This window comes from Amblyraja radiata, chromosome 2 (genome assembly GCF_010909765.2).
Source record: "Amblyraja radiata isolate CabotCenter1 chromosome 2, sAmbRad1.1.pri, whole genome shotgun sequence".
Taxonomy (NCBI): domain Eukaryota; kingdom Metazoa; phylum Chordata; class Chondrichthyes; order Rajiformes; family Rajidae; genus Amblyraja; species Amblyraja radiata.
The window spans coordinates 148,855,557-148,877,707 of record NC_045957.1 but is presented as its reverse complement, the minus strand read 5'-3'; the positions used below and the strand labels follow the sequence as shown (position 1 = coordinate 148,877,707).

Genomic DNA, 22,151 nt, shown 5'->3' with positions numbered 1-22,151 from the left:
GTTTTATTATTAATTATGTTTAGTGTTTTCTGAGTCATTCGTAACTGTCACTGTATGTCATGTTGTTACTTGAGGGCGGAGCACCAAGGCAAATTCCTTGTATGTGAATACTTGGCCAATAAACTTACTTACTTACTTACTTATAAGCCATTGCCAATTTACTCGGTGAGTGAATTGAAATTTGGCAACAAAAAAAACAGGCCACTAAGCTTTGGGAAGGTTTTTAAATTACATTTATTTATTTGTATTACATTAACCCGACCACTTATACAAATTGACCTTTTGCTTGATAAATGTACCGTATCAAGCAGTCTAAGATCTAGCCAGCTTAAATGGGATTCTCCACTCAAGGTGAAAACTAACTTCCTGAGTTGCTTTTCTGATGATATCCACGTTTATGTGTTCAAAACGATGGAACTTTATTAATATTTGTATTTGTTTGCTCTCACTGTGCTATGAATCTTTCTGTGGAAAAGAGGCTCTATATCTCTCTCTTGCAACAGCGATAAACCCATTTTCATGAACTCGCAGTCACAGTTGTTGTGAGACCACGCTAATTCAACGGCAGCTGGGGTATAAAATATGAAGGCAATTTTGTTTTCCCCCAAATAAATTGATTAAAAAAGTTAACATTTATTAAACTAGTGATGTGGAGAGAGTAGAGGGTCTACCTGAAAACTAATTGAGGCAACGGACTTCAAGTACAATGCATCAGAGGTTACGGGGAGAGGGCAGGAGAATGGGTTTAGGAGGGGGGGGAAAATCAGCCATGATTGAATGGTGTAGTAGACTTGATGGGCCAAATGGTCTAATTCTACTCCTATCATTTATGATTTTATGACCTGGATGCAAACCAGAGAAAGCAGAAAGGTGAGAAAAGGTAATGCATGTGTTAGTGTGAATTAGTTGAAGCGGGTATGTCCTGTATGGATTAGTTGGAGTGAATAAGATTATAAGACATATGTACATGGTGTCAGAGGTGGGATAGTGGGGGTGCCTAATGGCATAGTTCAAGTCTTTTGGTATCTGCAGCTTGTGGAGGGTTTTGTTGAACGAAATCAGTCCTAAATCTTGGCATGCATGGTTGCCCAATAGAGTCACAGAGTTAGAGTTCAAGATGTAGAAGGTCAAATCCCTTGTAGTTGTACATATGACATATACACGGCATGTAATTTAAGATCATCTTTAATCCACATCTAGACTTAACAGCACAGTAGCATGTTGGTTGTTGCTGCATCCTGTCTGCAATCCGAACTGCGTAGCATAGGAAGTGGGTGTTAATATAAATGATACAGTAAGGCGGGGTTAGTGATGCTAACCTATATATGATTGGTTGCATGCATAAACCAATCTACATCTTGTTTATCAGCCTCAGTTCGGATGTGGCACCTTATCAAATGCCTTCTGAAAATCCAAGTGAATGACTCTCCAATGACTCTCCTGTTTGTTACATCCTCAAAAACCTCCAACAAAGCGTCAAGCTAGATCTCCCTTTAACAAAACCATGCTGACTTCCGCCTATTTTATCATGTGCTTCCAAGTGCCCTGAAATAGCATCCTTAATAATGGACTCTAAAATGTTAAGTGCAACAGAATTCAAACTAACTGACCAGCAATTCCCATAAAATAATTGCTGCGTAAAGTTGGGCTTGTTGCTCTGGGAGCAGGGAAAGTAAAGAGGAGACATGAAAATGGTATTCATAATTGCTGGTCCTTCTCATGCAACGTATGTACAGTCAGTACATATGAATGAGTGTTTGGGAGACTAGCACTGGATTTGCTGGCTACTGCAGGGCTACAAGCATTATCTGCCGTTTGTGAATCCAGTTCACTGCTGTATTTCTGACTTTTCGGGTTACTGTTGGAATGAATAAGGAGAAAAATAGTTCCGCTGGCAGTAGGGTCAATAAAAGGTACACATCAATTTAAGACATTTAACAGGAGAACCAGGGGGGCAATGAATGATTTATGCCGTGAGATTGGACAATCTGGAAACGCTGCCAGAAAATGTAGTGGGAGCAGATTAATAGCAAATTTCAAGTGGGAAATTGACATTTGCTTGAAAAATAGAGTCTTGCAACGTTTATGATGAAAGGCCAAGTGCATTGGACTGAATAACGCGTGGAAAGAGTTAACTAATGTATGAGTGTCAGAATTACTTGTTTTGGTATTTTATCATTCTGAGGTGACATCAAATATAAGGTTTAGGTTTACTCTCAAGATCAAACAAAAACATTTTCCCACTGAATTCAAATTTGCTCCACGAGTATACATCGGGGAAATAAATTGCTGGCCACAAACCCTCGTGTTCATTCCGAGCTAAAGCAGAATGCCAGATGTATATCTTAATCGTAAATAAGGCGTTTCTTTCTGTTGTACCATTCTGTAGCCAAATTACAGCCTTGCCATTCAATGTTAATCGTGGATTTTGATAAACATTTGGCCAGGGATCCAAGGCTTGATGCTTTGCTGAACTACCTGGCTGAGAACTTAAGGGCCTGTCCCACTTGCATGCGATTGCGTGCGTTTGGCGCGACCAACCAGAAGCGGAGGTCGCGCGAAGTTCGCGGGTGACGTCATTTAGGCATATAAATCAAATCAGCTGGGCAGGAGGCGGGCCGACTGAATTTGGGCGTCGCAAGGCGTCGGGCGGTGACGTCATCATGCAACGCCACGTGCTAGGTGTACGCTGTCAAGACGCTATGTACGCCATTAAGACGCTGCATACGACATCAAGACGCTGCGTATGACTGCAATGCGCCCGCGGGCCGACAGGCCAATGGCGCGCAAAGATTTTGGTCACTGCAGGAATTTCGGAGCCCCGCGCGATGTTGGGACCAGCCCCGCACAACTCCATACCCCTCCGCGTTTCTAAGTGGGACCGGCCCCGCGTGGTCATATGGTGCCCGTACGCCTCAAGCGACCACGAGATCATGTAATTTGTGAGCCAAGGTCACGTAAGTGGGACAGGCCCTTTAGTCCCACTGCCACACACAGAATGCGGGCGTGTGTGCATTGTAGACTTTTCCTCTGCACATTTTCAGGATTTAATATTGTATTCTCTATAATTTTCCTGGTGCAAATGTTACTCGCCACACCGCCTGCAGCCTGGGTGACATCCACATCTCACTGCACACAGGCAGATATTGCTTATCTAAGGAGCTGTGAAGAGAACTGAACATCCTGTTGTCATTACTGAAGATCTTTATTTCTGACTTAATGATGGAGGAAAGTGATTGATGAAACAGCTGCAAATTGCAGTACCTTCGAAATGATCCTAATGCACGTGGCTGGAATATTTACCATGTACATGTTCTGACGATCTTCACGCTATTTCTAAAGTGGTCACAGGCTTGAGTAGTTCAGGACTGATCATCCTACCGCACCAGAGAGCGGTGCTGAACTACTATCTACCTCATTGGTGACCCTTGGACTATCCTTGATCGGACTTTGCTTGCTTTACCTTGCTCTAAACATTATTCCCTTATCATTTACACACTGTAAATGGCTCGATTGTAATCGTGTATTGTCTGACTGGATAGCGCGCATCAAAAGCTTTTCACTGTACCTCGGTACACGGGACAATAAACTTAACTAAACTAATATCTACTTTCCGTAAGAGAAGTGCACGATTTGCATGTGATTTGTAGCTGTGGTGCTCTGCTTCTTGGGCTTTGCTTCATAAACATAGAAAATAGGTGCAGGAGGAGGCCATTCGGCCCTTCGAGACAGCACCGCCATTCATTGTGATCATGGCTGATAGTCCACTATCAATAACCCGTGCCTGCCTTCTCCCCATAAGCCCTCCCTTCACAACCTCCAGTTTAAATTCCATTTGGAATATTTTGGAGGACCAAGAAACCAAGAACCAAGAACCAAGACTCCACTAGCCCCTAGAGCTCTATCTAACTCTCTCTTAAATCCATCCAGTGATGTGGCCTCCACTGCCCTCTGTGGCAGGGAATTCCATAAATTCACAACTCTCTGGGTGAAAAAGTTTTTTCTCACCTCAGTCTTAAATGACCTCCCCTTTATTCTAAACCCTGTGGCCCCTGGTTCTGGACTCACCCAACATTGGGAACATTTTTCCTGAATCTAGCTTGTCCAGACCTTTTATAATTTTATATGTCCTTCTAAACTCCAGTGAATACAAGCCTAGTCATTTCAATCATTCCTCATATGACAATCCCGCCATCCCAGGGATCAATCTCGTGAACCTACGCCGCACTGCCTCAATCACAAGGATGTCCTTCCTCAAATTTGGAGACAAAAACTGTACACAATACTCTAGATGTGGTCTCACCAGAGCCCTATACAACTGCAGAAGAAACTTCCATTTTTTAATTGGATTTTTCTGTGATGTGTTGCTTTTTACAATATAAAGTATGAGACTCTGATACCTGAGGCCAGAATGTGAAAGATACATTTCCACAAGAGGTTTCTCTATTCATTATGATTCTTACGAAGGATCTCGGTCAATAAAGGCACTATTGGAGCGAAGAGCTGACCCAAAGTTATATGTGAGTAACTATTTCCTTCCAAACTCCCCTAGAACTTATGCCAGAGCTTACAGCACACCAAGATTACTCCATGAAATAATGATGCCCAAAGTTTGCTCCATAGGCCACATCAGGTGTGGATGGCATGTTTCAGCACCTGAAAGAACACTAGATATCGACCCGAAACGTCGCCAATTCCTTCTCTCCATAGATGCTGCCTCACCCACTGAGTTTCTCCAGCATTTTTTGTCTACCTCGAATTTTCCACCATCTGGAGTTCTTTCTTAAACACTAGATATATGAAGAAGGGCCTCGACCCAAAACGTCACCCCTTCCTTCTCTCCAGATATGTTGCCTGCCCCGCTGAGTTACTCCAGCATTGTGTGTCTATCTTGGGTTTAAAGCAGCATCAGCAGATCCTCCCTACATCAATCAATCAATCAGTTGTATTAGATATGGCAGCCTGTTTGCTCCTGTTTGTTGGCCATGTATAATTCAGCCTGCATGTAATATGAAATGAATGTGAGCTGCCCCTTAAATGAAAATAAATCTTCTTGGACACTTCACCATTACTTTATCAAGTAACCAAATGACAGCAGGCAGCGTGGGCCATTGAGACAGGTGTCAGAGAGGTCTCACTGGAGCATATGAAGTGGAGATGTTTAGAGGGGGATCTGTAAAGTTTAGGACACTGGTATCAGAAGGCAGAGATTTAACAATAATATTCAGCAATGTGCCTGACACTAGAATTTGTGGGATGCAAAGGTCTTGTTAGATTGAAAAGCAAGTGGAGATTGCAATGACCACTGAGAGATTTGAACCACTACTTGGCATTTTTGAAGTGCTGGATGCGTGTAATGCGATTGAAAAGACAGGCACTCAGCTAAAATATATATATTTTTTGTCAGCGGGAGAAAACCTCAAGCTGAGTTTGCAGAGCAGCATGGCGTTTGTTATGCTGATGAGATTGTGTGTGAGTCTGTGTGCAGGATACGACTAGTGAGTGAGTGAATCATTTCAAAGATTGATACTAAGCATGGATTTTGAGGCCATGTGCAAGAAGCAACATTGATTCACTATTTCTGCCCATTGGGCGGCACAGCTGGTGGAGCTGCTGTCTCACCGTGCCAAAGATCCTGACCTATAACCATATAACAATTACAGCACGGAAACAGGCCATCTCGGCCCTACAAGTCCGTGCCGAACAACTTTTTTCCCTTAGTCCCACCTGCCTGCACTCATACCATAACCCTCCATTCCCTTCTCATCCATATGCCTATCCAATTTATTTTTAAATGATACCAACGAACCTGCCTCCACCACTTCCACTGGAAGCTCATTCCACACCGCTACCACTCTCTGAGTAAAGAAGTTCCCCCTCATGTTACCCCTAAACTTCTGTCCCTTAATTCTGAAGTCATGTCCTCTTGTTTGAATCTTCCCTATTCTCAAAGGGAAAAAGCTTGTCCACATCAACTCTGTCTATCCCTCTCATCATTTTAAAGACCTCTATCAAGTCCCCCCTTAACCTTCTGCGCTCCAGAGAATAAAGACCTAACTTTTTCAACCTTTCTCTGTAACTTAGTTGTTGTCGTGTGGCATTTGCACGTTTTACCTGTGACCATGTGGATTTCCTCTGGGTGCTCCTGTTTCCTCCCACATCCCAAAGATATGTGGGTCAGTATGTTAATTAGCCTGTGTATATTGCCCTTAGAATGTAAGTAAGGGTTAAATGCAGAAGTTCATAAGATATAGGAGTAGAATTAGGTCTACTCTGCCATTTAATCATGACTGATCTACCTTTCCGTCTCAACCCCATTCGCCTGCCATCTCATAACCCCTGATAACCCGTGCTGATCAAGAATCTATCATTCTTTGCCTTAAAGATATCGACTGCCATAATCTGAAGAAGGGTTTCGGCCCGAAACGTTGCCTATTTCCTTCCCTCCATAAATGCTGCCGCACCCGCTGAGTTTCTCCAGCATTTTTGTCTACCTTCCACTGCCACAGCCTTCTGAGGCAATGAATTCCACAGATTCACCTTCCCCTGACAAAAGAAATTAACCTCCCTTAAGTGGGATAGCATAGAACAAGTGTGAACATGTAATTTATGGTTGGCGTGGACTCAATGGGCCGAAGAGACTGCTCCATGTGGTATCTTTCCATCATTTCAATCAATCAAGTGGTCAACTATTTGAAACATAAAACAGAAAATGGTGGAAACACTCGACCGGTCAGGCAGCACCTGCGGAGAGAGAAATAGAGTTCAAGTCCATGAGTTTTCACGCCAAGTATTTCCAGTGCTCTTTTGTTTTCAATGCAGATATTCAGCATCTGCAATGTTATATTGTATAATTAATGCAGCTTTATTTACATAGAAACATAGAAAATAGGTGCATGAGTAGGCCATTCGGCCCTTCGAGCCTGCACCGCCATTCAATATGACCATGGCTGATCATCCAACTCAGTATCCTGTACCTGCCTTCTCTCCATACCCCCTGATCCCTTTAGCCACAAGGGCCACATCTAACTCCCTCTTAATTATAGCCAATGAACTGGCCTCAACTACCTTCTGTGGCAGAGAATTCCACAGATTCACCACTCTCTGTGTGAAAAATGTTTTTCTCATATCGGTCCTAAAAGATTCCCCCTTATCCTTAAACTGTGACCCCTTGTTCTGGACTTCCCCAACATCGGGAACAATCTTCCTGCATCTAGCCTGTCCAACCCCTTAAGAATTTTTAAAGTTTCTCTAAGATCTCCCCTCAGACTTCTAAATTCTAGCGAGTACAAGCCGATTCTATCCAGTCTTTCTTCATATGAAAGTCCTGCCATCCCAGGAATCAGTCTGGTGAACCTTCTCTGCACTCCCTCTATGGCAAGAATGTCCTTCCTCAGATTTGGAGACCAAAACTGTACGCAATACTCCAGGTGTGGTCTCACCAAGACCCTGTACAACTGCAGTAGAACCTCCCTGCTCCTATACTCAAATCCTTTTGCTATTTGAGGTTGCCCAGCAGCTATGAGTGGGAATGAATGCCTTTAAAAGTAGTATTCTTCATGGCTGCATGGATATATTCCTGATCCCCTCACCTACCTCGCCGTGACCCTTGCACTAAGTTTCTATAATCAGCACTTTCTCTATCGCTGTAACACCATATTCTGCACTTTGTTTCCTTTCACTTCTGCGCTATCTTTGTGCCTGTTTTGATTGTGATCATGTATCAATAATCTTACCAAAACAAGGTTTTTTACACAATATCTTGGTACATGTGACAAAAATAATCTAATACCAATTGGATTGATTTAGTGTTAATTATCATTTGATTTTCATTAAAAAAAATCCATATTTTGAACTCAACTCCTTTCACTAGTACTCAGTTTATGGATAATGTATCTGGTTATTTAATTGTACTACCTTCACCATACTCTATGCTTTGTAGTATTTTAGTTTAGTTTAGTTTAGAGATGCCCCTGTGTGGAAACAGGCCGTTTGGCCCACCGAGTCTACACTGACCAGCGATCTCTACACTATCCTGCACACACTAGGGACAATTTACATTTATACCAAGCCAATTAACCTATGAACCTGTACCTCTTTGGAGTGTGGGCGGAAACCAAAGATCTCAGAGAAAACCCACGCAGTCACAGGGAGAAGGTACTGACACCGTACAGACAGCACCCGTAGTCGGGATCAAACCCGGGTCTCTGGCGCTGTAAGGCAGCAACTCTATCGCTGTGCCATCCTAATTTTGAGAGCTCTGCAAATTTCATTGCAATTTTCGCTAATGTTCAAGGCAGGGTGCTGGAGGCTTGTGGTCAAATAGAACTACCAGCTAGAAGCAAGAAGACAGGTTCACTTATGGCCCTTTAGCATAAATCTTGGTAAGTGCTTCTCTGAGTGCACACATCAGTAACAAAGGTCAATGTCTGAATCAACTCCCAAACCCATATATCTTAATACATTAAAACACAAAATCTCACAGACAGCTTTAAAATTATCCTTCTACGCTTTCCCTGATCTTGCTTGATGCAGCATGGAAGAGGCATATTTAACCTCCCGGCCTTAAAACTGCTCATCCCAACAAACAGGGAAATGCATGAAACTATTGTTCACCATCTGATGCTTTTACACAATAATTTGACTCAAATACATACCTTAATGTATTTATTTGGATATTATGATGCAGTTGTCATCGGAAATGACCGAAGATTCATTAGTTCTCCTACGTGTAGACTCTATCACTATGGTTACTATTACAACAAAGCAGATTTGTAAATTCTCAATTCTCCCTAGAATAGCCAATAAGTGCGGCGTCGCCTTCAGATTTAAGATGATTGTACACGACATAGTTGGAGTAGAAAATTGCCAGGTCAGGACTTAAAAAAGGTTGTGTTACACACTGACGATAGCCTGTAAATATATGAAATTGTGACAGGTGGCAGAATTGATTAAATCCATTCATTTTGTCTTCCTCTCAGTGAGGAAACATCAAGCTAGACTCTGACAATCTCAAACTGCTGGACCTCTGAATCCTTGGCAGAGAATATCTAAACAATTGAGATTGATAGATTTTGGGTCATGGTGGGGCAAGATATGTGATCAAGGTGGCAGACCAATTTCCCTCCTGGGATAAATAATGTTCCATCATATCGTATAGAAATTGGGAGGTCATGTTGCAGTTGTATAAGACGTTGGTGAGGCCGCATTTAGAGTATTGTGTTCAGTTCTGGGCACCGTGTTATAGGAAAGATGTTGTCAAGCTGGAAAGGGTTCAGAGAAGATTTAGGAGGATGTTGGCAGGACTAGAGGGTGTGAGCTATAGGGAGAGGTTGAGTAGGCTGGGTCTCTATTCCTTGGAGCGCAGGAGGATCATAATCATAATAATCATGTATTTTTGCAACATACGAGGAATTTGATGAGGGGCGATTTGATGAGGGGCGATCTTATAGAGGTGTATAAAATCATGAGAGAAAGAGATCGGGTGGATGCTGAGAGTCTCTTGCCCAGAGTAGGTGAATCGATGACCAGAGGACGTATGTTTAAGGTGAAGGGGAAAAGATTTTATAGGAATCTGAGGGGTAACATTTTCACACAAAGGGTGGCGGGTGTATGGATCAAGCTGCTAGAGAAGGTAGTTGAGGCTGGGACTATCCCAACATTTAAGGAAAAAGTTAGACAGGTACATGGATAGGACAGGTTTGGAGATATATGGACCAAACGTGGGCAGGTGGGACTAGTGTAGCTGGGACATGTTTGTCGGTGTGGGTGGGTTGGGCTGAAGGGCCTGTTTCCACACTGTATCACTCTGACTCTATGACATGTCCCTCATCTTCCTAATGTTATACAACAGCTTCAGTAGCTCTGCAGGATTTGCTTAAACTTGCTTTGTGAACTTAAAATATAAGCGTGCGTGTTTTATTAAGCCGAAAAGACCTCTCAGGAAATTGTTCCCTTAAATTAACAATGCAAACTCTTCAATTGATGCACATCTTTTATCATTTGTCAGTCCCTGCCCTGCATAAAGAAGCTTTACTTCAATTCCTGTTGGTGTGTCCTTGCACAGCTAAAATGGTGACAAGATAGCTCTGAGGCCTGAGAAACAAAATGTGCAGGAATGCAAGTTAGGTAGTGAGGGGAGACACAAAATGCTGGAGTAACTCAGCGGGACAGGCAGCATCTCTGGAGAGAAGGAATGGATGACATTTCGGGTCGAGACCCTCCTTCAGACCAAAGATTATAGAGCAGAGCAAGATGTGCCACTCTGCGAAAAAAGCGTAGTATGACATGGGTATGACATGACGCCATTTTATTGAGCAGCAATTTAAAATAATATTAATAACATTTACAATAATATTAACTAAATATGTGAAGTGATCGATGCTATATAAAACACTGTTCCCTGCAACACTGATTACACCAAAGATGATAGAGCGGATCAATCTTTGGAACTGATTACACCAAAGATACTAGAGGAGCATTGCCCGCTGCACCGCGGGCGGCCTTCATCTGGTATCGGGGGGGGGGGGGGGGACCGAGAATCAGTCCTGGATCAACTCAGGGGTGGAGGAAACGTCCTCTTCCCCCAAAGATACTAAAGGAGCCCCTAGTATCTTTGCTTTTCCCAGTGACCTGATGTAAGAGCAGATTGTGTAACTGTGGCGTCCGTCCCCGCTACCAAAGATGTCGCGTTTGGCATAAACAAATGGCGGCCGTGACGTCACGTTACGTACTACACGTCAGTCCATTGGATTTCGGAGGAGTGGTCTATCTTGCTCTGCTCTATAATCTTTGCTTCAGACTCTGATCGTGAGTCCTGATTATTAGGCAACTTTCACTGCACGTCATCTTTTGTTCAGTTTAACAATACCTTGAATGTATGTTTGCATAGACTGGCCTGATGTTATGGAAGTAAGTTGGTGCTGTGATTGTCCAAGTTAATATGTTCTTGGTGCTAAGGTACAACTGTGATAATTCATCATCAGCTTTGTGAACAGAATGAGCCTTGGAATTTTAATTTTCACTTTGCCCCATCAAAAATCAATAACAATTGTTTGGCAACTTGATGGAAACTGCTGCTTAGATAATGCTGGAGGCTGATGATACCACAGAGGCCAGACTATGCACTACAAGTCTACTGTTTCCACAGTTCTCTTTCTAAAAGTCCAACATCTGATGGCGGTTTCAGTTTAATTCAATCCAGTTTGATTTCTGATCGCTCTCTGCAGTTCAACTTGAGAGTTTTTATACAGCTTGAAGTTTTAAAACGACAGCATTGTCAAAGATTTAAGACAGTGAAAGACACACTTTGAGTAGGAATGTACTGCAGATGCTGGTTTAAATCGAAGATAGACATAAAATGCTGAAGTAACTCAATGGGACAGGCAGCATCCCTGGAGAGAAAGAATGGGTGATGTTTCGGGTCGAGACCCTTCTTCAGACTGAAGCAGTTAACATTACAGTACCCATATTTATCCATAGCATCTGGCAGCAACATATAGGTTGCACTCAACAGTTGCCAAAGAAAATGATCATAGTGGTGGTAATTCTTCTGGGGGGGGGGTTAACTCTGTCTATATCAGTTCAAAAGCTTCTCTGATTTCTGGGAGTGAGAGCTTTATAAGGAGCTTCAACCAGCAAGAAGTATAGACGAGTCTGCTGAACCCAGACAATTCCACGGTCCGTGATGCATCTTGGCTCAATTACATTGCTTCCACTATCACTGTATCTATACTTGCCATTCACAGCATTAGCCTGGACAGCAGAAATATCCGGCACTTCTTAAAACTCGTTAAACACATGGCATCAAATCCATCTCAACCTGGATATGTGCAGGAGATTACCTGATTAGCCCTCGAAACATTTTCAAACATTGCTTAAACATTAATATTGAAAGTATTTGCTAAGAAAGCATGGAAACATTTGCTGGCAAAGGAGCACTGCCAACTGATCGTCCTATAAGTATCTTGTTGGCAAATATCTGTCCTCACCATCTACACAATGTAGACTGGCAAGGTGAATTGGTTTTCTGCTGTGAAAATCCACTTTGATTTTTTTTTCATTCCATTGAGGAAAAATATTTATTTTCCCACCCCACCCCACCCCTTCCGCTCATTATAATTTACAATTTACAAATGGTGAAACAAACTCCTATTGTGGGATCTGTCAGAAGTGCAGGGCATTTCGGAATAAGGGGCAATGCTGAGACTGAAGCGAATGTCTCTGTAGATGCCTGCTCCCAAATGGCACGGCATGAGGGAGCTTTACCTTCTGAGCGGGAAGCTGGGTTGCAGGTGTTGCAGGATTGAAAGGTCATATCGCCGATTGGGAAGTGGTTGACATATAGGATGCGAAAAGTAGGAATAAACTGAGACTTGGGTTGGCAGGCTGTGCCTTGTAGCATATCAGCAGACTGGTGTGTGGGCCCAATTCTTCATAAACTACCACAACAATTTGGCTGAAGGGCCTGTTTGCAACGCATACATGTTGGCTGACTTTGCAAAACTGGTTAGGAGCGCTGACAGTAAAAAGAACACAAGAAGGTTTCACAAAAATGCTGGAGAAACTCAGCGGGTGCAGCAGCATCTATGGAGCGAAGGAAATAGGCAACGTTTCAGGCCGAAACGTTGCCTATTTCCTTCGCTCCATAGATGCTGCTGCACCCGCTGAGTTTCTCCAGCATTTTTGTGTACCTTCGATTTTCCAGCATCTGCAGTTCCTTCTTAAACACAAGAAGGTTTCAAATGGTTAGAGACAAGAAAACAACAATATGGCTGATGGAGTGCAATGTGGGAAGAAGTGTGAGGTGACCCTCATTGTAAAACAGGAATGCTGAGCACTTTTTTTAAATGGTGAAAGATAAGAAAAAAAAATTTTTTTTAATTTAATATTTTATTTATTAGAAGTAGTGTACATTACATCGATATAAGCCAAAGATAACATAATACATTTCCTGTACCACTTCTTATTCTAAACCTTAAAAAGAAGGAAAGTAGAGAGAGTTAGATAGGATAGTAAGTGCATGAAAGAGTGATCGAGATTCCCGTAGAAACGTAAAACATGAAGAAGAGATTTAAAAAAATCAAAGAGAAATTTTTTTTTTAAATTAAATTTAAAAAAAGAGAAAAATAGAGAAAAAAAGATATAAGAAAGTAAAATAATATAAAAGGGATATACCTACTTCGTATCTTTACACACCAAGATAAGAAAAGTTGATGTTCAATTTAGTCTGAAGAGATCCTGACCCAAAACATCACCAATCCTTTTTCCCCCAGAGATGCTGCCTGATTTGCTGTATTACCCCTGCAGTTTGTATAAACCAGCATCTGCAGTTGTGTGTGTTCTACCATGTTTGTTCATAGTGTCTAGGATAGACTGGTGAAAATAAATGTATTTACCGATAGGAGTTGAATCTTTCGAATTCTCTAACCAGAGAGCTGTGGAGGCATTGTAAATGACTACAAAGCAGAGGTCAATAGATCCAGCCACCTGAAGAGTCAAGGGATAAGTGGAGAAGATGGGAAAGTAGTGGTGAAGGCAGATGATCAGCCATGAATGGTACTGCAAGCATGAAGGGCAAAGGCCCAGTTAGATCATGTTGAAATTATTTTATTGAGATTAGCCAACCACCACTGCCAAAACAATTGAGTGACATGGTGGCACAGTGGTAGAGTTGCTACCTTACAGGGCTAGAGACCCGAGATCGATCCCGACTACAGGTGCTGTCTGTCCGGCGTTTGTACATTCTGCCGGTGACCTGCGTGAGTTTTCTCCAAGATCTTCAGTCTCCTTCCACACTGCAAAGACTTACAGGTTTGTAGGTTAATTGGCTTGGTGTAAATGTAACGTTTTCCGTATTGTGTGCAAGATAGTGTTAACATGCGGGGATCGCTGGTCGGTGCGGACTCGGTGGACCAAAGGGCCTGTTTCTGTGCTGTATCTCTAAACTAAACAATCCTAAAAACAAAACATGCAAAGGGATAAAATGTCCCGCAAGTCTCACATTATACATAATAGGCAGTGATCTTGAAAGAATTGTGTCTGTGGTCAGTTTTTTTATTTTAGAGGAGGTTTAAAAAGAGGACCAATTATGGATTCTCCGCATAGCTTTGCATTGAAATTATTCTTAGCGGCACCTTAGTAAGTTTAATCAGCAAGCAGTTGAACCTTACAGACTGGAAGATCAATCACCAGTGTTTGCTTATGATCTGATTGTACAACGTCTGGGGACATAATTGTGTCTGGGGACATAATTGATGGTTCCAAAGCAGGGAACGCTCAGGAGGATGAGGTTTCAACTCCTGTGAACCACGCTGGAGTGCAGAATAATGGTGGCAGGTCAACTGGGAAGGTTGGCACCACCTCCAACTCATGTCTGTCTGTAACTCATCACCAATTCGACTTTCCTGATCATCAGCACTCTGCCTTGGAACAACAGGCCTTCAGTTCCCTTGATCCTAAACCATAGACATCTCTGCTTCATTCTCTTTTAAGCACTACTTAAAAACTGGCATTGGCCAAACATCAGCTAAGATAATAATTCCTTATGTTGAATTTTTTGTAATCAAGTCAAGTCAAGTTTATTCGTCACATACACATACGAGATGTGCAGTGAAAGGAAAAGTGGCAATGCTCGCGGACTTTGTGCAAAAAACAAACAAACAAACAAACTACAAACAGAATGGACCAGAATCACATATTCTTTTACATATTACATATTGTGGGTGGAAGGAAATGGAAAAAACCCCCAGCAATTTAAAAAAACAGTAGAATGGTACATTAAAGTTAGTCCGTGGTGAGGTAATCACATGATCAAGTGACATCACATATTTTACAATCATTTTGCTATTTAATTACAGTTTGTTGTTTTACACTGTCTATGGTACTTGCATCACAGGATTTACTTAGCCTAATCCATGTTCTTTTTTAAATTTTTGTCTCTGCAGTTCTACAGAGGATTCCTTTCGCTGGCACATACAAGGTAAAACATCTTCCTTTAAATGTACTTCCTCTGAAGGGGTTAAAATCTCCAAAACCTGTTTAGTTGGCCTCGACAGATGAGAACAACTGTAGGCGGGGTAATACTGCATGGTTTTGCTTGATATTTATGTACAGGTTGGCAATCCAAAGTTAGCCTCAGACAAAAAGATTTTGTGTGCATAGGGCGGAACTATGTGGCCATTTAGACTGGATCTTTTACAATTGGCAGCTCGGCAAATCACAATGAAAAAATTGTGACAATTGGTTACAGTCCCAAGTGATGTTGTGCCAGAGTGCCAGTTATTCTTTGGGTTTAATTAGAGGATAAAGTATTGAGTTAATTTCCAAGTGATGAACAGAGGAGGTCTCTCAAACTTACTATTATCTCAGAGGGTCACATTAGTTTAGTTTAGTTTAGAGATGCAACGTGGAAACAAGCCCTTCGGCGCACTGAGTCCGCGCGGACCAGCGATCCCCGTATACAGCACTATCCTACAAAGCAGGGACAACTTACAATTTTTATTGGCCAATTAACCTACAAACCTGAAGGTACACAAAAAAGCTGGAGAAACTCAGCGGGTGCAGCAGCATCTATGGAGCGAAGGAAATAGGCAACGTTTCGGGCCGAAACCCTTCTTCAGACTGATGGGGGGTGGGGGGGGGGGGGGGGGGGGGAGCGGTGAGAAGAAAGGAAAAAGGAGGAGAAGGAGCCCGAAGGCTGGGGGATGGGAGGAGACAGCAGGAGGGCTGAGGAAGGGGAGGAGACAGCAAGGGCTAACAAAATTGGGAGAATTCAATGTTCATGCCCCCAGGATGCAGACTCCCCAAGCGGAATATGAGGTGCTGTTCCTCCAATTTCCGGTGTTGCTCGCTCTGGCCATGGAGGAGACCCAGGACAGAGAGGTCGGATACGGAGTGGGAGGGGGAGTTGAAGTGCTGAGCCACCGGGAGATCAGGTTGGTTAATGCGGACCGAGCCGAGGTGTTCGGTCTCCCGGTGGCTCAGCACTTCAACTCCCCCTCCCACTCCGTATCCGACCTCTCTGTCCTGGGTCTCCTCCATGGCCAGAGCGAGCAACACCGGAAATTGGAGGAACAGCACCTCATATTCCGCTTGGGCAGTCTGCATCCTGGGTCATGAACATTGAATTCTCCCAATGTTGTTAGCCCTTGCTGTCTCCTCCCCTTCCTCAGCCCTCCTGCTGTCTCCTCCCATCCCCCAGCCTTCGGGCTGCTCCGCCTTTTTCCTTTCTTCTCCCCGCCCCCCCCCCCCCCCCCCCCCCATCAGTCTGAAGAAGGGTTTTGGCCCGAAACGTTGCCTATTTCCTTCGCTCCATAGATGCTGCTGCACCCGCTGAGTTTCTCCAGCTTTTTTGTGTACCTTCGATTTTCCAGCATCTGCAATTCCTTCTTAAACAACCTACAAACCTGTATGTCTTTGGAGTGGGGGAGGAAACCGGAGCATCCGGGCAAAACTCATGCGGTCACGGGGAGAAGATACAAACTCCGTACAGACAGCACCTGTAGTCAGGATTGAACCCGGGTCTCTGGCGCTGTGAGGCAGCAACTCTACCGCTGCGCCACCATGCCGCAATGGGGTTAGGGTAGGGAGAGAGGATTTTAATCACTCAGCCTTTTTTCTCTTTTTGAACCACTTGTCTGATCTTTAGATGCACAGAAAGGTGCGGACGATGAAATTGCCAGTGGCTTGGAGCTAGTGGACTCCTGCCTACGGTCCCTGCAAGAGTCGGGTATACTGGATCATCATGAATACTCTTCCAGTGAAGGTGAAACTCACTTAATCTAATACTTAACATTATTGTGTAGTTAGTTGAATGAGTTGCTAACTATTGGTCAGGTGAGTGCAGTTGGCGTGTTGTTGAAGGTTGCGAGGCGTAAATTGTGTTGTGTCAAAAAAGGGTAAAATAGTTCTTGTACTTTTTGCTTTGGTGACAAGTCCCCTGACTGCTCTCAACTGGCTCCGAACAGGGCCCAGTCTTCTCTCCCAGAGTGCCTCGCAGAACAATGCCAACCCAGACGGGTCCTACCAGTATCCGGGCAACTACCACAGCACCCAGACCCTCTCCCGAGGTGACTCAACTACATCACAAATCTCCGGGAGGACATCGAGCGGGCAAGTTGGAGCAAGTGTTGGCATTCACAGCTATGGGCAGGTATGTCCAATAACTCTATAAACGTGATATGAACTTTGTGAGAGAATTCTGGGCATTAAGATAGAGGCGCATAGATGGGAAAGGGTTAGAGGGATGTGGGTCAAACTCAGGCAATTGCGACCAGCTCAGTTATAAAATCAGGTCGGCATGGACAAGTTGGGCTGAAGGGCCTGCTATCTGACTCTATGACTCTATGAGAGGAAAGGCTGAACTTGAGTCTAATTTTACATCCTCTAATCATGCCAAGGGGTGCCAGCATGGATTAAGTGAGGCGTGAAAATAAAAGGAGCCACAATAATTGACTGAGTAACTAAAGCAGTGGCACTGACTCTTGCAAACACAAAGTGCATTTATTAAAGTGCTGTCTAGTGGGCAACTTTAAATTTAGCGTTTAGTCATGGCCGTTTCATCTCATGACTTCCAACTTCCAATCGAACAATTAGGGTTTTTTTCCCCAACTGTAATATCTTTCTAGTAAACATAGCAATCAGGGAAAATTAATGCCAGCTTTTTCCATTATTCAATCTCACTATACTCCAGGAGATGAATGTCCAAAAATATCAGGATATCGTTGGGGGATGAACTTTTATCTTGAGATTGTCAGCTTGACCTGAGATCAGGACATGTTTCTATTTTCCCACTGACCCCTCCTGAAGGGGAGACCTCATAACATAATGTTCGGAATGTGATTGAATATTTTTAAAGACTGGCCAAAGTTTTGGCACCACAAAGTATAAATCTTCCACAAATAAATCTTCCACAAAGTTACCGTTTTGTCATCGAAGGAGAGTTCTCTGTTTTCCAATAGTTGGAGACTAGCTCAATTATACGTACAGTAGTTTGGGCAGCACACTTGGTATAGCTCCTGCCTCAGCTCACCAGAGGGTTCGATCCTGACCTCGGGCGCTGTCTGCATGGAGTTTGCACGTTCTATGTGTGCGTTTCCTCTGGGTGTTCCATTACATCACACATCCCAAAGATATCTGAAGATAGGTGTCCACCCAAAACATCTCACCCATTCCTTCTCTCCAGAGATGCTGCCTGTCCCGATGAGTTACTCCAGCACTTTGTGTCTACCAAAGATATGCTGGTGTGTAGGTTAAATGGCCTCCATAAAATTGCCCCTGGTGTGCAGGAAGTGGATGTGAAAGTGGATAACATAGAACTAGTGTGAATGGGTTGTCAATGGTTGGCAGAGACTCAGTGGGCCGAATGTATATTCCTGCTCTCCTTCCGTCAAAAAACATTGCTATCTAATGCCCGTCCCACTTAGGAAACCTGAACGGAAACCTCTGGGGACTTTGCGCCCCACCCAAGGTTTCCGTGCGGTTCCCGGAGGTTGCAGGTGGTTGCCGGAGGTTGTAGGTAGTGGAAGCAGGTAGGGAGACTGACAAAAACCTCCGGGAACCGCACGGAACCGCACGGAAACCTTGGGTGGGATGCAAAATCTCCAGAGGTTTCCGTTCAGGTTTCCTAAGTGGGACAGGGGCTTTAGTCCCAACATTGGATCCTATTTATTTTACTAACCAGGCCCTAAGCTCTCTGATATCCTTGCTTAATTTTTCCACCTATTTTAAATGGCTGCTTGAGATTTCCATCACTGAGCATGTTTTCCATCCCAGCATCAGTCAGGCTTAAGTTAGCTTCTGCCTGATAGTCAACCTGTGAAATGCTCCAGGACATTTTCCTATATTTAAATGCACTGCATAAACCTCCTGTTTATTCACATCTCTATGCCCTTGGCCTTACTTGGACCTGTCAGTTCCTATTTTCACTGACTTGCAATAGATTTCAGATTTGCAATTCTTACTTCTGAATTCTCAGATTTCTGTGCCTTGTGCATGCCTGAATTTCTCTCCATGAATAGCAATATCTGAGTGTCTCGGCGGTCAGCGATGGAATTATCTCCCTGAATGTTCTATCTTTTGTTGAAACATTTTAGGTTAGTTTAGTGATATAGCATGGAAGTAGACCCTTCGGCCCACTGAGTCCACGCCAACAAATGATACCTGTTCTCAATTGGTTCTATCTTATCCCAGTTTCTCACATATTCCTTACGCAATTTACAAAGGCCAATTAACGTACAAACACACACGGCCACAACGAGAAGATTCAAACTCCACACAGACAGCACCCAATATCTCAGGCACTGGAGGCATCTCGACCAGCTCAACCACTGAGCCACCCTTTTGTTGTGCTTGAAGCTAATCTTCCACCATCTCTATCTGAGGCTCAGCATCAAATCTCTCATAGAAACATAGAAACATAGAAAATAGGTGCAGGAGGAGGCCATTCGGCCCTTCGAGCCAGCACCGCCATTCATTGTGATCATGGCTGTTCATCCCCTATCAATAACCCATGCCTGCCTTCTCCCCATATCCCTTGACTCCACTAGCCCCTAGAGCTCTATCTAACTCTCTCTTAAATCCATCCAGTGACTTGGCCTCCACTGCCCTCTGTGGCAGGGAATTCCATAAATTCTCAACTCTTTGGGTGAAAATGGTTTTTCTCACCTCAGTCTTTAATGACCTCCCCTTTATTCTAAGACTGTGGCCCCTGGTTCTGGACTCGCCCAACATTGGGACCATGTTTCCTGCATCTAGCTTGTCCAGTCCTTTTATAATTTTATATGTTTCTATAAGAACACCCCTCATCCTTCTAAACTCCAGTGAATACAAGCCTAGTCTTTTCAATCTTTCCTCATATGACAGTCATCATTCTGCAACTCTGAAGTGACTCAAAACACAAATGAAGGTTACTACGGTTAGTGCAGCATTAATTTAGAATGCAGAATATATAACAGTGCAACCCAGGAACAGGCTCTTCAATCCATGATGTCCGAGCTGTACAGGACACCAAATTAACTAATCTCATCTGCCTGCATATGATCCATATTCCTCCATTCCCTGCATATCTATATGCCTATCTAAAAGCCTTTTAAATGGCTCTATTGTATCTGCCATCACCTCCACTCCAGACACACACCACTCTGTGTAAAAACAAACATGTCTTTAGTTTAGTTTATTGTCACGTGTATCGAGATACAGTGAAAAATATTTGTTGTGTGCTAACCATTCAGCGGAAAGAGAACACATGATTACAATCGAGCCGTTCACAGTCTACAGATACACCATAAAGGGGATAACTTGAATAATGTTTAGTGCAAGATAAAGCCAGTGAAGTCCGATCAAAGATAGTCCGAGGGTCTCCAATGAGGTCGTTAGTTCAGGACTGCTCTCTGGTTGTGGTAGGATGGTTTAGTTGCCATTAACAGCTGGGAAGAAACTGTCCCTGAATCTGGAGGTGTGCGTTTTCATACTTCTGTACCTCTTGCCCGAAGGGAGAGGGAAGAAGAGGGAGTGGCCAAGATGTGACGTCATTGAATACGCTACTGGTCTTGCCGAGGCAGTGTCTTGCACACCTCCTTTAAACTTTGCCCCTCTCATCATAAAGCGATGTCTTTGATATTTCCTCCCTGAGGGGGGAAAAGGTTGTGACTGTCTACCCTATCTATGCCTCTCCTAATTTTATACAATTTGACTTCTCTTTCTCTTGTTTCCCCTCTAGGTTAACCGGGCAGGCGACAGCAGTCGTACATCAGGGTCGGAGTCGTCCCCATCTCACTCCACAACACAGTCAAGGGACACCTTCGTACCGAGCCACGCCAGTGCATTCCGCTTGCCAGAGGCACAGCATCCATCTTCGGTCTACTATGTCAGTGCCACGCTGCCCGCTCAGAGAGTGAGCTCGCCCATGTCCCTCCAGAGGACTGGCTCACCGCCCAAGCTCCAGAGGGCAGGCTCGGCCGCGGAGAGCGGAGTCTACACCACCCAGCGGATCGCCTCGCCCAAGCAGACGGCCTCCCCCAGCCGCCTGTCCAAGTCCTACAGCACCAGCTCGCCAGTCAACATCGCCGTGTCCTCTGCCACCCTCTCTCCCTCCTCGCCGGCCAACGCCGTCACCTCGCCCGCGCACCAGCCCAGCTCAGCCCAGCCCAGCTACGCCACGCTGTCGCCCACCAAACGTCTCACCCACACCTCTGACCCATACAGCAAACACACTCAGGAGCTGTACGAGAGGAGTACACTGCAGAGGCCCGGCAGCCTGGCAGGTAATCTAATCTGGCTCTCCGGCATTTTCATCATTTAGCCAAATGTCTTTACCATTGCCAAGCTCAGAAGAGATTGTGCACAGTAGCAAATGGGAACAATCGGTTGAATAGTCTGGGGCTGTTTGCTCTTGAGAGGAGTGAGGTGATAAAAATCTATACAGTAATGAAGGGTTTGTTCAGTTTGCCGTGAATACAATCTGGACAATAAAGAATCATGAGTAATCTCTCTACTCTAGATGATAAGACGATGGAACTTGGACCATGTTGTGTGGGATTTTAAATTTCAAGTTCATTACTTATAACAGTGAGCTCCACATTCTGGTTGCTCTTTAGATTTCCCAGTCGCAGTTTTGTTTTCATGTCGACTAGTTAACACGATTCATAGATATTGTGGTAAATAGTTGAGATTGCATTTGATTGGAGTTCACGTTATTTGTCACTGACCTTAATACTACAAAGCCAGGAATGAACATTACATAAAACAGGCCAAATTGTTCCTATATATAGTTCAGTAGCAGGGAAGAAGATGATTCACAAAAAATCCAAAAGTAAGCAGTGTAACAAACAATATTGTCCATGATCCAGCAGTGAAGTCTTTACATCTGTATAAAGGGCCTGTCCCACCAGCATGCGATTACATGCGTCTAGCGCGACCAAACGTTGTCGCTTGAGGCGACCACGTATGGTCACGCTAGATGCATGCAACCGCATGCTGGTGGGACAGACCCTTAAGTTTAAGGTGAAGGGGAAAAGATTTATTCGGAATCTGAGGGGTAACCTTTTCGCACAAAGGGTGGTGGATGTATGGAACAAGCTGCCACAGGGGGTAGTTGAGGCAGGGACCACCCCAACATTTAAGAAGCAGTTGGACAGGTACATGGCATGGAT

At 43.9% G+C, this 22,151-nt stretch overlaps 1 protein-coding gene across 8 annotated transcripts in view; it reads left to right on the top strand.

Annotated features, from left to right (window-relative positions):
* The window catches only part of ctnnd2 (catenin delta 2), a 1,121,748-nt gene that overhangs the window by 753,698 nt on the left and 345,899 nt on the right, over positions 1-22,151 (top strand). For all 8 annotated transcript variants that reach the window (XM_033017096.1, XM_033017092.1, XM_033017086.1 and 5 more), the window contains 4 exons: positions 14,946-14,980; positions 16,649-16,765; positions 16,968-17,152; positions 20,720-21,263. In XM_033017096.1, the coding sequence (XP_032872987.1) occupies positions 14,946-14,980; positions 16,649-16,765; positions 16,968-17,152; positions 20,720-21,263 (881 nt within the window). The remainder of the gene's footprint in view (positions 1-14,945; positions 14,981-16,648; positions 16,766-16,967; positions 17,153-20,719; positions 21,264-22,151) is intronic.